This window comes from Molossus molossus, unplaced genomic scaffold (assembly GCF_014108415.1).
Source record: "Molossus molossus isolate mMolMol1 unplaced genomic scaffold, mMolMol1.p scaffold_m16_p_12, whole genome shotgun sequence".
NCBI lineage: Eukaryota > Metazoa > Chordata > Mammalia > Chiroptera > Molossidae > Molossus > Molossus molossus.
The window spans coordinates 88,702,637-88,718,150 of NW_023425347.1; the positions used below are offsets into that span (position 1 = coordinate 88,702,637).

The window sequence follows — 15,514 nt, forward strand, 5'->3', positions numbered from 1 at the left end:
ATGAACCTCAGAGAGAAGGGGGAGAGGGAGAGAAATAAACCAAATAACTTATACCAAATAACTTATATGCCTAACTAATGGACAAAGACCACAGTGTGGGGAAGGCAGAAAGGGAGCGGGAGCAGGGAGGAGGGGGATCAATAGGAGGAAAAAGTGGGGACAGCTGTAATACTTTCAACAAGAAAGATACATTTAAAAAAAAAAACAAACAGCCCTGAAGGTGTATGGAAGAACTGGCCTGAAGTAACAAACGCGGAGAGGCGGGGGGCGGGGCCGGCGGGGTGGGGCGGGGCGGGGCCGGCGGGGCGGGGCGGGGCCGGCGGGGGACGTCGCTGTTGCTTCAGAGGCCCGCCCCAAAGGCGGGGCCATGCCCACCTGGTGGTCACGTGGGACTCAGCTGGGCCTCCGCCTGTCAGCTGAGCGAAGATGGCGGTCGCGAGGAGTGCGGTGCGGCAGAGACTGTTGGGCTTGGCGTCTGTCAAGGCTGTAAGTGCCACGGCCGGAGGAGCGGCCACACAGCACCGTGAGGCTGGGGGTCGGGAACTTGGCTCGTGTCGGCTCCACTCCGAGAGGAAGCCAGAGAGCTTCTCAGGCCCGAGTCAGGTGGACCTTCAAGTCTGAGACTCTCCACGTACCCCACATCCCGTGAGGGGTATAGGGGAAACGGAGGCCCAGAGAGGGGGAGCGACTTGCCCAGGTCGTCCTAGGTGTCCTCGTTCCCTGATCAAGACTTCCCGGTGACCCTGGCACCTTTCTCCCTCTAGTTGAGAGCTTCCGACCTCCCCAAGCTCTTGCTTAGTGAAAAATCAAGAATACTCCTCCAGTTCCGAGTAGGAAAAGCAAGGTCATTCCCCTCCCTTCAGCTAAATGCTAAACAGTTAGGCAGCTGGAAATAAGTCTGGGCTTCGGGAAGTTGGAAATGGGCCTGTACTGGGAGCATGACTCTTGTTTATTCCTGTTTCTAAGTGAAATATTATTTCTGCTCTTAATTCCGAAACAGACCAAATGTGAACTAAATGGTGAGAAATTTGCTTCTGGTCTCAGTATTAGTGAAGATGGATCCAGTCCTTCAGATTTGCTCCCCTGGGGAACTTTCTTTCCCCACATTTCATGGAGTTCATTTAGTTTCATCATGCAATATGTACGGTTAGTCACACAGGGAGAAAGGAACAAAAGAGGAGTGCCAGTTAGGGGATTACATTTGTTCAAGTATTACAATAATGATTTCCAAGCCCTGGCCGGGTAGCTCAGTTGGTTAGATCGTCCTTCTGATATGCCAAGGTTGCAGGGCAGGTTCCACGGGTCAGGGCACATTCAGAAATCAACCAACAAATGCATGAATGGGTGGAGCAAGAAACTGATCTCTCTCTCTCTCTCTCTCTCTCTCTCTCTCTCTCCTCTCCTTCCCTCCCTTCCTCTCTCTCTCTAAATATCAATTTTAAAAAAATTAAATATAAATAAGTAATGAGTTCCACAGCGTACCCAAAAAAGTACAGCCACGGGGAAAGGGCGGGGGCGGGGAGGATCAGTGGGGGAAAAAGGAGAAACATCTGTAACAAAAATTAATCAATAAAAAAATAAATAAATAAAATAAGTAATACCAAAAAAAAAAAAAAAGTACAGCCAAACGGCACTCTAGTATATTGCACAGCAAGCCTCATTAGTCACTGTGGGAAAAGCAAAGTGCTTTAATTCCTTCAGAACTGTCCAGAAGACATGGGGTGATGGAGCAGTTGCAAGTGCCTTTGTGTAGGATGTTATTGTTAACCCATCCAGAACATTTTCTTTGTTGGTCATGTAACCCTTCCCAACTAAGATACTGTATTCGTTTCCTATGGCTGCTATAGCAAATTCTTACAAACTTGGTGGCTTAAAACAACATTCATTTTTTACCCCCACAATTCTGGAGGTCAGAAGTCCAAAGTCATTTTCTCTGGTTTTAGAGGAGAATCCATTCCTTGTCCTTGCAGTTTCTGGGCACTGTCAGTATTTCCATGGCTGGGGCTGCATCACTCCAGTCTCAGCCTCCATGGTCACACTGCCGCCTCTGCTGTGTGTGTGTGTGTGTGTGTGTGTGTGTGTGTGTACCCCCTGGGGAATTGTGACACTATTTTTGTTACATTTTGTTTCTTCTTTTAAACCAAAGGTCAACACCTCATCAATGAGTACTTTCCCAAAGCAGGTGAAAATTGTGGAAGTTGGTCCCCGAGATGGACTACAAAATGAAAAGGTGAATTATTTTTGAGCATTGAGAATTCATGTGGTAGGTGCCGCAGGGATGGACACAGCTATGCAAGACATGATCACTCTGTCTAACTTAGGGCATGGTTGGGGAGGACAGTCAGGCTCCTGTGACAGTTAAGCAATCTAAGATGGTGCTACAACAGGTGTGGTATTCCCAGGTCTATTTCAAGGCCCAGTGGGGTGCGGCGGATGATGAGTGCTATGGGAGTTCAGGGTGAAGGTGAGGGTATGCCTTCAGATCTAGCAGATTAAGGGGATTTATCAGAAGGAAGACATGAAGACCACAATGTAAAGATTTAGCCTTGGGGATATTCTTTACAACCTGCAGAAAATTGAAATAGTCTGCCCAATAGAACTTTCTGTGAAGATGGAAATGTTCTAGACTTGAGCTGTCCCATGTGGTAGCCACTAGACAGACACATGTGGCTACTGAGCATTTGAAATGTGACTAGTGTGGCTGAGGAAATGCACTTTTATTTTCATGTCATTTTAATTTAAATTTATATAACCACGTATGGCTAGAATCTAACATATTAGACTGCACAGATCTAGAAAGTTACATATCTGGGAGGTGTTAAGGGTGGTTTTCTTTTGTTTTTGGCATGTGTCTCAGAAATAATTATGTATTAATTATTTTTTCACTAAGAAAGCTAGATTTTTTTAAAAAGCATGACCAGCCTAATTTTAATATTGGGCACTTGTTGGAAACAATAAACCATGAGCTCCATGGGGGCAGAATCATGTCTGTTCTGCTCATTGTTGTGCGCCCTAGCACCTAACACAATCCCTGGAACATGGAAGGCTCTCAAAAATTGTCTGTGGAATAGATTATATTACAGCAGTGCAAGATAAATTGTAGGGGAGGCTTTGGATTTTTTTTTACTTGATCCTAAAGGTACTAGGGAGCCATGGAAGGCTTTTGAGCAGTAGAGTGGGACATGGAAACTGTTTAAGGAGGACTCTTGTGGAATGAACTGGTGGAGTGAGACCATGCCATAATATACATGGGATGATGATATTAGATTTGGAAAGAGGAATCCATAGAATCTGCTTAGCAACTAGACGTGGTAGGGGGAGGGAGAGAAACAATGGGCTGGCCACATGAGGAGGCAATCCTGTGCCATTCAGGTGATGGAATAGTTTGGGGCCTCATTTCATAAGACCCAGAGGGTTAGTCATCTCTGCCCTTTCAGGCCATGGTACATTGCTCTCAATTTGTTTATGATGGGGCAATAAATTAACAAACATTTAGTTAAGAAAAAGCCTGTATGGCAGAAAATACTATTTCCATATAAGTATTAACTCCCTTTCAGATGATAAGCTGCCTGCACTGCAAAACACCATCTGTAGAACTTGAAGATGCTTTGTACCCTGTTGGCGATAATTGCATGTGAATTCATGTTAGTGTTTGAAAATTGAGATAGTGAACTGTGTGCTGCAGCAAAAGCTTTGAACTAACAGGCACTGCTTTCTGAGGCCATTTTCTTCCCAGTTTGCTGACCTGTCTTTTCTGGTGTTTGTCTCTCCATGACAGAATATCGTACCTACTCCAGTGAAAATCAGGATGATAGACATGCTTTCTGAAGCAGGACTCCCCGTTATCGAAGCCACCAGCTTTGTGTCCCCCAAGTGGGTTCCTCAGGTGAGCCCCTGCCCTCAGTGAGAGGTGTTTTCAGATGAGAGGGATGGAAAGGTTTGCTTTTTCCCTGCAAGTAACTAGAAGTCAGGAACATAGATTTTCCGAGTCTCTGGCTTTCAGAGGTCTTGGGGGATTCATAGCAGCGTGGTGCAACAACACAATGTAAGCTGAGGGGCAGGAGGCTTGGATTCAGTCTGGGCTCTGCCCCTGAATTTCTTGGTGACCTTGCTAAGTCCATCCCCTCTCCAGATTGAAGGTGACCTCTTCTGGCTCTGAAAATCTAGAATCTCTAGGTCTGGCCTGTGGTTTCTGTGTTTGTAAAAGGGCAAGACTGATGATGCCTGCTTCACAGAGACAGTCAAGTGGGGAAGAAAGATCCTGTTCCAACTGAGTGTTAGATCACATGGAGGAGCTGAGCCCGGTGCCTGGTTTGGAGTGTGTTCTCGGTACATGGCTGGTAGTATTGTTACTGCTGTTACTGCTATGTAAAGTTGACAGTATTAGCCATGTGGAGAAACTGGGGTTATCGGCTGCACCCAGGGGACCTTCTGGTCCATCAGCCATCAAACAAATAGTGAAAGCATTGGGGAGACTCAGCTCTGCAGAAGGACTCATTCTCCAAAGGTCTGGAGAACAGAGATCTTATGATACAACTGTTTTCTCCTCCTGAGCATTTTGCCTGCCCTTGGTGATGACTCCCCAATGTCTCCTTTGGTTCCAGATGGCTGACCACACTGAAGTCTTGAAGGGTATCCAGAAGTTTCCTGGTATCAGCTACTCAGTCCTGACCCCAAATTTGAAAGGCTACCAGGCAGCGGTAAGCTTATTGGTGGGGCCCTTGAAATGAGATTGATGGCACTGTCCCTGCCTTGTCCCTGGGCCTCAGTCCGTGTCTCAGCATGCCTATCTGAAGGGCTGTCTCCAGTGGACGAGCAGTCAGACAGACCGAGGGCAGTCCTGGCCTTGCCATTCCCAGCTCTCTGGTCTTGACAGGCCTCAGGTTCTGCCTATAAAATAGGGCTAGTGATAGGGTAACACTGTGAGGATCTCAGAAGATAAAAACGCACATAAGTTGCTTAGTGAGAGCCTGGTGGAAGATAATTGCTTGATAAATGGTAGTGGCTGTGGTTCTTACCCATTTCCTCCTTAGAGAAAGGTGAGCAAGCTCTCCACAGAGTTTCAGCAGGAGGTGCTATTGTCTGCCAACTTCTTTAAACTACTAGATGAGAGTCTGGTCGGTGTGGCTCAGTGGTTGAACGTCAGCTCATGCACCAGGAGGTCGCTGGTTCGATTCCCAGTCAGAGCACATGCCCTGGCTGTGGACCCAGTCCCCAGTGGGGGGCATGCAGGAGGTGGCCAGTCGATGTTCTCTCTCATCGATGTTTCTCTCTCTCTCTCCCTCTCTCCCTTCCTCTCTCTCTAAAATCAATAAAGGAGAAAAAATTTTAGATGAAAACATCATTAGAGATACTAATTCTAAATTGAGGCATAAAGCTTCTAGGAGTGACTGACTTCCAGGGTGGTGACAGCAATGGCAGTGTTTGTCCCTGGGGGAAGGCCAAGGTTTCTTTCTCACGAAATATATTTCACTATATTCATTTTCCAGGGTTTCCATAACAAAATACCAAAAACTGGGTGGCTGAAAACCACAGAAACGCATCCTCTCACAGTGCTGGAGGCTAGAAGTCTGAAATCAAGGTGTCAGCAGGGTTGGTTCCATCCAAGGGCCCTGGGGTGAATCTGTGCCATGCTTCTCTCCTAGTGTCTGATGACAGCTAGCAATCATTGACATTCCTTGGCTTCTGGGTCCATCGCTCTCATCTCTGCCTCCATCTTTATGGGCCTTCCTCTCGTGTCTGTCTGTCTGTCTTCACTTGGCTGCTGTCTTATAAGGACACTAGTCGTATTAGAGAGGAACCAATATGGCCTCATCTTAATAAATTGTTATCTACAGTGAACATTTTTCCAAATAAGAACACATTTTGAGGTGCTGGAGATTAGGACTTCAACCTATCTTTTTTGGGGGAACACAATTCAACCTATGACATTAACTTGTCATAAAATTCACTGTAAGATGGTTTTTGCCACTCTGGCGTTCCTTGAAGAGAAAAATGCTAAGAGGAATCCCTTTGGCTGTTGGCAGGTTGCTGCTGGAGCCAAGGAAGTGAGCATCTTTGGAGCTGCCTCCGAGCTCTTCACACAGAAGAACATCAACTGCTCCATAGATGAAAGTTTTCAGCGGTTTGACCAAATCTTGAAGGCAGCTCGGGCCGCCAGCATCTCTGTGCGGGGGTGAGTCAGACCACGTCGGTGCTGGTTGTCTTTCCTCAGTACCATCTGGCCACTGGCAGACTCTAACCCCAGTGACCCCCGCCCCTCAAACGCCTCATCCTTCGGGCAGGCAGCCTAAGCTCCACACACACCTCCACATCCTTTCCCGGGTGAATGTGGTCAGATGAAATCCTAGCAAGCACTTTCTCCAAACCTGAATTTTGGGTTAGTTCACCAGAGGAAATCCAGCAGGAGAGGACACTGGACATGATTTGTGGAGCTCAGTTTACTCCTGGCTCCACCACCAGCTCTTCACACGCCCCCGATGAATCCCCTGGGCCTCTCTCTCCAAGACCATGTCTAATAGCAGTACTGCCAGGAATCATCATTTAACTTCACAATCAGGCAGCAAGGAAGGGACTGGCCCCAATTACAGATGACAAAACTGAGGCTCAGGAAGGATGATGAGTCTACTGTAAGGTCACACGGCTGTCCAAATTGCAGCCAGAGTGGTTTCAAAAGTGCACACCTGACCACATCACTTCCCGGTTAGAAACCTTACAGTGACTCCCCAGCTCCAGACTTTTCCACGTGGTTTATACGACCCTGCAGGATGCAGCCCCAGCTCTCTGTGCGGCCTCACTGTTCACTCTCCCTTCCTGCCCAGCTGGAATTTCTTCCCCTTTGTTATATGTCCCACTCTCTCACCTCTGGGCCTTTGCACACCCTTTCCATAGACTCAGAACTCTCTTCCTCTTATGTCCTGCTCATCAAGACTAACTCCTGTTCATCCTTCAGGTCCCCTCATGGATGCTAGTTTCTCCAAGAAGCTTTCTCTGTTCCTCAGCTAGAGTTAGTGCCCCTCCTCTGGGCACCCATTATCCCTTAGACATCCTCTAACGTAGCTTGTGATTAAGTTGTCCCCTGCCTCCCACTGCACTAGGCTGAGCCCACATCTCTCTTAGTCCCTGGTGTGCCTCTCTGCCAGCTCAAGGCCCCGAACACAGTAGGTATTCAGGAACGGATGGGTGGACGGGTAGAAGGAGAAGCAGGGCCTTGTCAGGGCTGCCTGACTCTTAAGCCTGTTCTCTGTCCTCTCTTAACTTTTCCTTGCTCAGCAATGATTGGAAAATAAGGGGGAGAATTAAAGTGGAAAAATATACTGAGCCTTGGCCAGATGGTTCATTTGGTCGGAGTGTCATCTCGTACACCAACAGGTTGCAGGTTCGATTCCTGATTCAGGGCACATAACCTAGGTTGTGGGTTTAATCCCTGGTCGGGATACATACAGTAGGCAACCAATCAATGTTTCTCGTGTTGTTTCTCTCTCTCTCTCTAAAAATCAATAAAAATCAGGTGAGGATTAAAGAAAAAGAAAGAAAAATATACTGAGATCTTTAAGGCTGAAGTTATTTAACCAGCAAGTATTTGTTACTCCTCTTAATATGCAGAATAGTTTCTTACACTTGAAAAGGTGTTTTGTTTTGTTTTGTTTTTAATCCTCACTCAGTATTTTTTCCAGATTTTTAAAGAAAGTGGAAGGGAGGGAGGGAAAGAGAAAGAGAGACATTGATGTGAGAGACATCAATTGGTTGCTTCCCACATGTGCCCCAACTGGGGCCAGGGATCAAACCTGCAACCCAGGTACATGCCCCTGATCAGGAATCAAACCCATCACCCTTCAGTCCGAGGTCCGATGCTCTAACCACTGAGTCAAACCAGCCAGAGCAGGACTGAAAGGTTTGAGTGGAGCCTCGGCTCCAATGGTGTGGGTGGGAATAGAAGCTGTCTACATCCAGGATCCAAACTCCTGACCATAGTTTGCAAGACCCTGTGATCAGGCCCATGCCCACCTCTCCAACCTCATGTCCTACTTCTTTGCCCCCTTGCTCTCTGTGCTTCAGCTGTTCCATCCTTTGTTCTATGTCTTGAACACACCTACTCTTCCAACTCGGCCTCTACACCGGCTCTTCTCTGCCTGGAATGCTCTTCCTGTGGCTGTCCCCCTCTCGGCTGCAGTGTCTGTCTTCAGAGGTCTTCCTGAGCACTGCGGCTGCGGTTGGCCTCTAGCTGCTCCTGCCACTTCCCCTGTCCTGGCCTAGCACACCGCTCTGAGATTCTCATTGACTTATTTGATTGCCCTTTGATCTGCTATCTCCCTGATTTGAAATAAGCACATGAGGGTGGGGGCTGTGTCAGACCTGCTCACTGACCTACCCTAGTGCCCGGCCCATAGATGGCAGCTCAGTAATATCAATTGAATAAATGAGTGAACTGTTTGGCCCCCTGGAGCAGGCGCCCCACTCTTATTCTTGCCTTTGGTTTCATGGGTCCCTGGTCTCCTTCTGTGAGTATGGGCCCCAGGTATCCTGGCCCACGTTCTGTTCTCCACCCCCGTACCCCCAGGTGCCCCTCCAGCTCCTCCTTCCTGCTGGTCTCTGGCTGCCTGCCTCTCCAGAGACTTATGCATCCCCTGCTTCCCGAACTACCAGCCTATGAGTCCCCTCCCTTGCCTGCCGTGGCTCTCCACTGCCCCCTTCCTGCACTGAGCAGCACCAGCTTCACTGGCTCCACATCGCTGAATCAGGCTTTCACCTAGGCCAGTGGTTCTCAACCTTCCTGACGCCGCGACCCTTTAATACAGCTCCTCAGGTTGTGGTGACCCCCAACATAAAATTATTTTCGTCGCTACTTCATAATTGTAATTTTGCTACTGTTATGTCTTAGGCGGCCCCTGTGAAAGGGTTATTCGACCTCCAAAGGGGTCGCGACCCACAGGTTGAGAACCGCTGTCTAGGCGCTTGCTCCCCTGCCCACCTTCAGGTTTTGATTGAGGACTAACCAGGAATGTGTGTCAGATAGCCACCCTGCCTCAGCCCTGCTGGCCAGAGAACCCAGGGGCATTGACACCATCCCCGTCTTCCCACAGGTACGTCTCCTGTGTGCTTGGATGCCCCTACGAAGGGAAGATCTCCCCCGTCAAAGTAGCCGAGGTGTGTGTCAGGGCGGGGGTTTTGTGAGGCTTGGCTACCTTGCCTGCCCCTGAGTACATAGGTTCCTCTCCCCACCCTTTCCCGCTGGGTCATGGACTTCTTTCATGTCCCTGCCCTCTACCCCAGAGTGAATGCCTCCAGTTGAGTTTCCATTCTGGTCAGTGGACAGGCGATCATTGAAGAGATCATCCTTTTCAGAGAGGCTCCTCCCCCAAAGGTTCCTGTGGCTCCTATCCTTGTGGTCGAAGCCACTTCACATTCTCTGAGCAGCAACCAAGTCAGCCCTGAGAAGAACAGTGTAGGAACTGACTCTGAGCAACGCAAGAGCTCGTGGCATTTATAAATGTCCTCAAAGCCAACCTGCAAATTCGGTCTTGTTATCCCATTTCACAGTTGCGGAAACTGAGACTAACTAACTTGCCACGCAGTTGCCACCAGGTCTCAGACCCCATCTTGTTCCCTCCAAAGCCCGCTTGCTGTTCCCTCATCACCATGTATCATCCAGAAGTGAGAAATTATAGCCGTCACATCTGCCAGTGGGGTGACTGCTGTGCTCCAGGTCTGTCTCCTGCTGCAGCCATAGCCCTTCAGAGGCTCATCACTGTTTTTCAGGAGCAGAAATTGAAGCTCAGAAAAGTTGAGCCCCTTGCCAAGGTCCCACAGCTAGTGAGCAGCAGAACTGGGATTTTAATCCAGCGTCATCTCACTCCAAAGCCACTCCTGCAGCTGCACCCTCTGCCCCGCAGGCTGCTGGGCTCCTGTCACTCTCACCATTCCCTCATGTGGCGGACCACTGCTGAGTGTCTTCTGGGTCCCTGGCCCCACCATTTCCTTCCTCTACCTTCTCGGCAGCACAGTGTAGGCATCTCCTTGGCCCAGGCATACACTGCTCTGATTTTGCAGTGATTTTAGGGGTTTGCAAATGGGCTTCTAAAAATTTAAATAGTTATGTACTTCTATAAAAAATATAAAGCTAGCACCTGAGACTCATGATTTCACAGATCTTACTGAAGATAAAGCTACAAAAAGGGTTCAGTTTTACTGATTCCAGTATCTGAGTCTGACAGTGTGTGAGGTGGTAAGGGAAGGACTGGAATTCGAGACACGGGGTGGGAGGAAAGCACAGGGGTTAGAGCCCCAGAGCCTGCCCCTCATGTCCCAGTCTCCTGATGAGAAGAATGAGGAATATCATTCCACTCAAAGCTGTAAGGAGCCTTTGATCTGATTGATTTAGTGCTCAGACATGGAGGAGGTGTTCTGACAAGCCAAGGACCCCTGCTTCTGAGCTCTTGGACCTTGGCTTGGAGAATCTGATGTCCTCCAAGTGTCTGCTTGTTTTCCCAGGTCAGCAAGAGGATGTACTCAATGGGCTGCTATGAGATCTCCCTGGGGGACACCATCGGCGTGGGCACCCCTAGGGCCATGAAGGATATGCTGTCTGCTGTCATGCAGGAGGTGCCATTGACTGCCTTGGCTGTCCACTGTCATGACACCTATGGCCAGGCCCTGGCCAACACCTTGATGGCCCTGCAGGTAATCTGGACATGTCCTAAGAGAGAGGCATGTCCATCTCCCATCAGGACAGCTGTGTTTTGTCTGTGCTTTTAGCCAGCCTTCACTGTGCCGAATGTTGGCACCTGTGTGCCAGGCCCTAGACTAACCATAATGGACACAGACATGACCTCGTCCCAAAAGTTCTTACAACTGTGTGTTAGAGGCAACAGCGAGGGACTTAGGTGATCATTTTAATGCATTATGACAAATGCTATGAAGGGAGGAAGCATGGGGCTGAGGAAGGTCCCCATCCCAGCTGGGAGGTCAGAGAGGATTTGCCAGAAGAGGCCTGAGTGAGGCCTAAAGGACGTGAAGAAGTCCAGCGGTTGGACAAGGGAAGCAGCAGGTGGCTCAGCAGCACTGCGCTGTACGAGTGAAGTGGGGTTCAGGGAGGACTCACGTACCCTGGCCCTGGAGAGCACGCGGGTTGTGAGTGCGCACACGCCGCTGCGTGGGAGCAGAGGCAGGAGGCAGGCAGAGGGCAGGGAGAGCCTTGAATGCTGCTCCCCAGAGATTGCACTGAGACCTCAGATTGGGTTTCCCTTGAGGTTTGCTCCTTGTGGGCTGGCCCATATGAGGAGTCCATGTCCTGGCTGCCCATCAGAAGGAAGGTTCTCAGTGTCTGACCACAGGCTACCTTGCTGTAGTGTTAGTCTGAGTCCACCCTGTTGTTTTAGGTTAGCTAGAGCATTCTTGGGCCACATTTTTTTCACTCAAGTTATCCCCTAGCTCATGTCTCAAATGATTCTATTTCTTTCTGGGTCTACTTTCTCAGAGTTGTGGTTGTCCAGATTAAGGTCTGTGAGAGGTTTAAGGAGAGGAGAAAGCGAAACAGTCATCTAGGTGAGTGGGAAATGACTGGCCTAGGAAAGTGGCCGAGGTCCCCTGGGGTTAGAGCCGTCTTGCAGGGGAGGGGCGCATAAATGAATCGCAGTAAACCACAAGGATCTGAAATCTCAACAGTGGGAGGTCAGTGATCCAGAAGGGCCTTTCTGAGGAGGTGGCATGTAGGCTGAGACCTTAAGAGTGATGGGGCCCTGGCTGGTCGCTCAGTGGTTAGAGCATCGGCCCGTGGACCAATGAATCTCGGGTTCGGTTCTGGTCAAGGGCATGTGCCTCTATTGCAGTTCATCCCCGGCCCTGGTTGGGGTCATGCGGGAGGCAACCAGTCGATGTGTCCCTCTCACATCGATGTTTCTCTCTCCCTCTCCTTCCCTCCCACTCTATCTGAACAAAAATGAAAAAAATATCCTCGGGTGAGGATTAAAAAAAAAGTGGCCCTGGCCAGTTTGGCTTAGCAGTTAGAGTGTTGGCCCTCGGACTAGAGAGTCCCGGTTCGGTTCCCACTAAGGGCATGTACCTCAGTTGCAGTTTGTCCCCAGCCCCGGTTGGGGTCGTGTGGGTGGCGACCACTCGATGTGTCTCTCTCACATCAATGTCTCTCTCTCTCTCTTCCTCTCTCCCTCCCACTCTATCTGAAGATGAATGCAAAAATGTCCTCCAGTGAGGATTAAAAAAAAAAAAAAAAACACAAAGAGTGATATGGAACCTTGAAACCATTCAGGAACTGAGGGAGGATATCCCTGGCAGAGGAAACGGTATGCACCAAAAAGACTCACACTGGCCCAGGAGCTGAAAAGAGAAATTCTCTCTTTCAATGGGATTTTCACTGTAACAGAATCATACACCAAAGGAATTAATAACTCGCAGTGGAATTTCAGGCAGCAGACAGGAGATTTATAAGGACCCGCTTTGTCGGCTCTGGTCCCCACAGTGACAGCCTTGTTTCACCATCCTTATGTTTCCAGATGGGAGTGAGTGTCGTGGACTCTTCTGTGGCAGGACTTGGAGGCTGCCCCTACGCACAGGGGGCATCAGGAAACCTGGCCACCGAGGACCTGGTGTACATGCTGGAGGGCTTGGGCATTCACACGGTAAGCCTCTCTGCCCGCTGTGGCCACTGCCCGGACTAACAGAGCTCTGCCTGCAGCCAGAGGACAGGAGCCGATGGTTTGTTTGGGGTCATTGGTTGGAGTGTGTGTGGAGGGGGAGGGAGGGAGGGGTAGCAGTTAAGAGGGAAGAGTGCCAGGGAATTACTGTGTATTTTCAAGATAGCAGAGTGTAGCTGATCAAGGCCAGACTCTCAGTATGAGTTTGACAGTTTAGTTTAAGGAGGCACCGAGGTGTAAGGAGAGCGCCCCCAAAGTATTAAAAAAAAAAGTACAAATTGGTTGTTACAGAATAGTCATGGGGATGTAAAATACAGCATAGGGAATATAGTTAATAATATTGTAATAACTGTATGGTGCCAGGTGGGTACTTGAAATATCGGGTGGACCCCTTTTAAGGTATATGATTGTCTGTCTGCTATGCTGTACACCTGAAACTAATACAAAATAATATTGAATGTAAACTTTAATTAAAAAATAAAATGAGTCCAGCCAGTGTGGTTCAGGGACTGAGCATCAACCTATGCACCAGGAGGCCCCCAGTTCGATTCTCAGTCAGGGCACATGCCCAGGTTGCAGGAGGCAGTCGATCAATGTTTTTCTCTCCATCTCCCTTCCACTCTCTGAAATCAATAAAAACAGATTATAAATAAATAAATAAATTTTAAAAATGAAAAAGAATCTTTTTAAAAAACATTGGGGGAAAAAACCCTAGTCCTGCCACTCACAGCCTGTGTGACCTGACAAATTACTTCATGTCTCTGGGCCTAATGGGAATAATAATAGCACCTATTTTGTAGGGCCATTTTGAGGGTTAAGTAAGAAAATGTAGAATGCTTAGCCCATAGTATACACATCAGTAAATAGGAGCTATTATGTATACAGGTTTTCTGGAGTGGCTCTTTCAGTTGGTGTTTTCACTCGGCCTCACAGTTCATCACTTCATTATGCAGTCTCTGACCACTGTGGACCAGGCTTGTGCTGGGCCCTGGAGATGGGGGACTAAACAAGACTGATGAGATGGATCCCTATTCGGCCAAACCTGCCCGAGCAATAGATCCCTATTCTGGTGGTGGCACTACAAACCATAACAGATTGAGGCATCCCACACAACAGGAGTCAGAGGAGAACCCAGATGCCACAAGGACATGACCTCACAGGCAGCTAGCTGGTGTCCATCACCAGAGTAACAAGAGCCTGTCCGTCTTCACCTTTTTCTTTTCATTTTTTTTTAAACTTTTATTTTAGAGAGAGGAAGGTAGAGAGAGAGAGAGAAACATCGATTGGTTGCTGCCCACACACACCCCAACCAGGAATCAAACCTGCCACCTTTTGGTGTATTGGAGGACACTCCAACCAACTGAGCCATCTGGCCAGGCCCACCTTTACTTCTTCAGTATCCCAGTTGTCTGTCCAGCCTGCTGTTTCCCTGGCAGTTGAGGGCATGTCATGACTTAACTGCATTTTCCAACTTGTTTCTCAAAGGGTGTGAACTTCCAGAAGCTCCTAGAAGCTGGGACCTTTATCTGTCAAGCCCTTAACAGAAAAACCAGCTCCAAAGTGGCTCAGGCTACCTGTAAACTGTGAGCCCCTTGCTCACCTGAAGCTCTAGGACTGTGGGAATAGGGGCACGTCTGGATGATTCACTGATGGACACATGGAAATGGGAATGAAATCAACAGGAACAGGCACCTCACTGCCAGGACACCTGAGTGAGAGGCTTTGAATCCCTGAGGACACTTGGGAGTCCAATTCCCTGGCTTGGGTTAATCAAGTCTTATCTCTGCGTGAAATTATCCAGGTGGCTTCACAGCTTAACCTTGTCATGGCCTTCGTGCCTTTGCTCTCTGACTTTGTAGGGCAAAAGGGCATGGAGGGGGCTTTCCAAGTTGGTAGTGGGCAAAGGGGTACAGGCTGAGCTTCTGCATTGGCCACCTGCCAACTCTAGCACCCCTGGAAAATCTCCACTCTGAACATGATTTTTGAAAACAGCTATGTAATTAAAGATTTAATGATGTAGAATAATTCCATTATTCTCCAGATGTGTGTATATATGAGAGTGGGGGAATAAAACATCTTTATTCACACTCTGAGAGGAAAATGCAGACTGTTAATCTCTGGATTTTTCTCCATCTTCCCCCCCTGAGCCCCAGACTCACAGTGACTGGAAATTGGTGGCTTTGAGCTTACCCAGGGCTGACCAGAAAACCCTGGAAAGACCGTTTCTGAGCTCTGGGTCTGACAAGGGCTGTTGCATAAGCTCCCCTGCAGGCAGCAGTGGCCATGTGCTCCTCTGGGTCTGGGCTAGCAGGTCTGGGTACCTTAGCTCTTTTATTTTTATTTTTCTTATGATTTCTTTTGTAAATGTTTTGGGGTTTTTTTGTTTGTTTGTTTTTTATCTTCACCAGAGGACATTTTTCCATTTTTTGTTCAGGTAGAGTGGGAGAGAGAGAGAAACATTGACGTGAAAGGGACACATCGAGTGGCTGCCACCCGCACGACCAACCAGGGCCGGGGACAAACCACAACCGAGGTACATGCCCTTAGCAGGAACCAAACCCAGGTCTCTCTGGACCGCAGGCCAACGCTCTAACCGCTGAGCCAAACCGGCCAGGGCTTGTAAATGCTTTTTTTAAAATTGATTTTAGAGAGGAAGGGAGAGGGAGAGAAACATCTATGTGAGAAACAGATGAGTTGCCTCCTGCACACACCCCACCCAGGGACTAAACCAGCAACCTGGACATGTGGCCTGACCTAGAATTGAACTGGTGACCTTTCTGTACACAGGATGATGCTCAACCAACCGAGCTATGCCCGCCTACCTTAGCTCTTTGTTCCTTGGGCTCTGCCCACTGTCAGCTGTC

General features: G+C 48.7%; 1 protein-coding gene across 1 annotated transcript; it reads left to right on the forward strand.

Moving 5' to 3' along the window:
- Positions 1 to 403: 403 nt before the first annotated feature.
- Positions 404 to 14,729, forward strand: HMGCL (3-hydroxy-3-methylglutaryl-CoA lyase). Its single transcript, XM_036255849.1, has 9 exons — positions 404 to 486; positions 2,147 to 2,230; positions 3,779 to 3,886; positions 4,605 to 4,700; positions 6,027 to 6,175; positions 9,084 to 9,147; positions 10,492 to 10,680; positions 12,510 to 12,635; positions 14,136 to 14,729. The coding sequence occupies exons 1-9, from the start codon at positions 427 to 429 to the stop codon at positions 14,235 to 14,237; spliced, it is 978 nt and encodes a 325-aa protein (XP_036111742.1). The 5' UTR covers positions 404 to 426; the 3' UTR covers positions 14,238 to 14,729.
- The last annotated feature ends 785 nt before the right edge of the window (positions 14,730 to 15,514 follow it).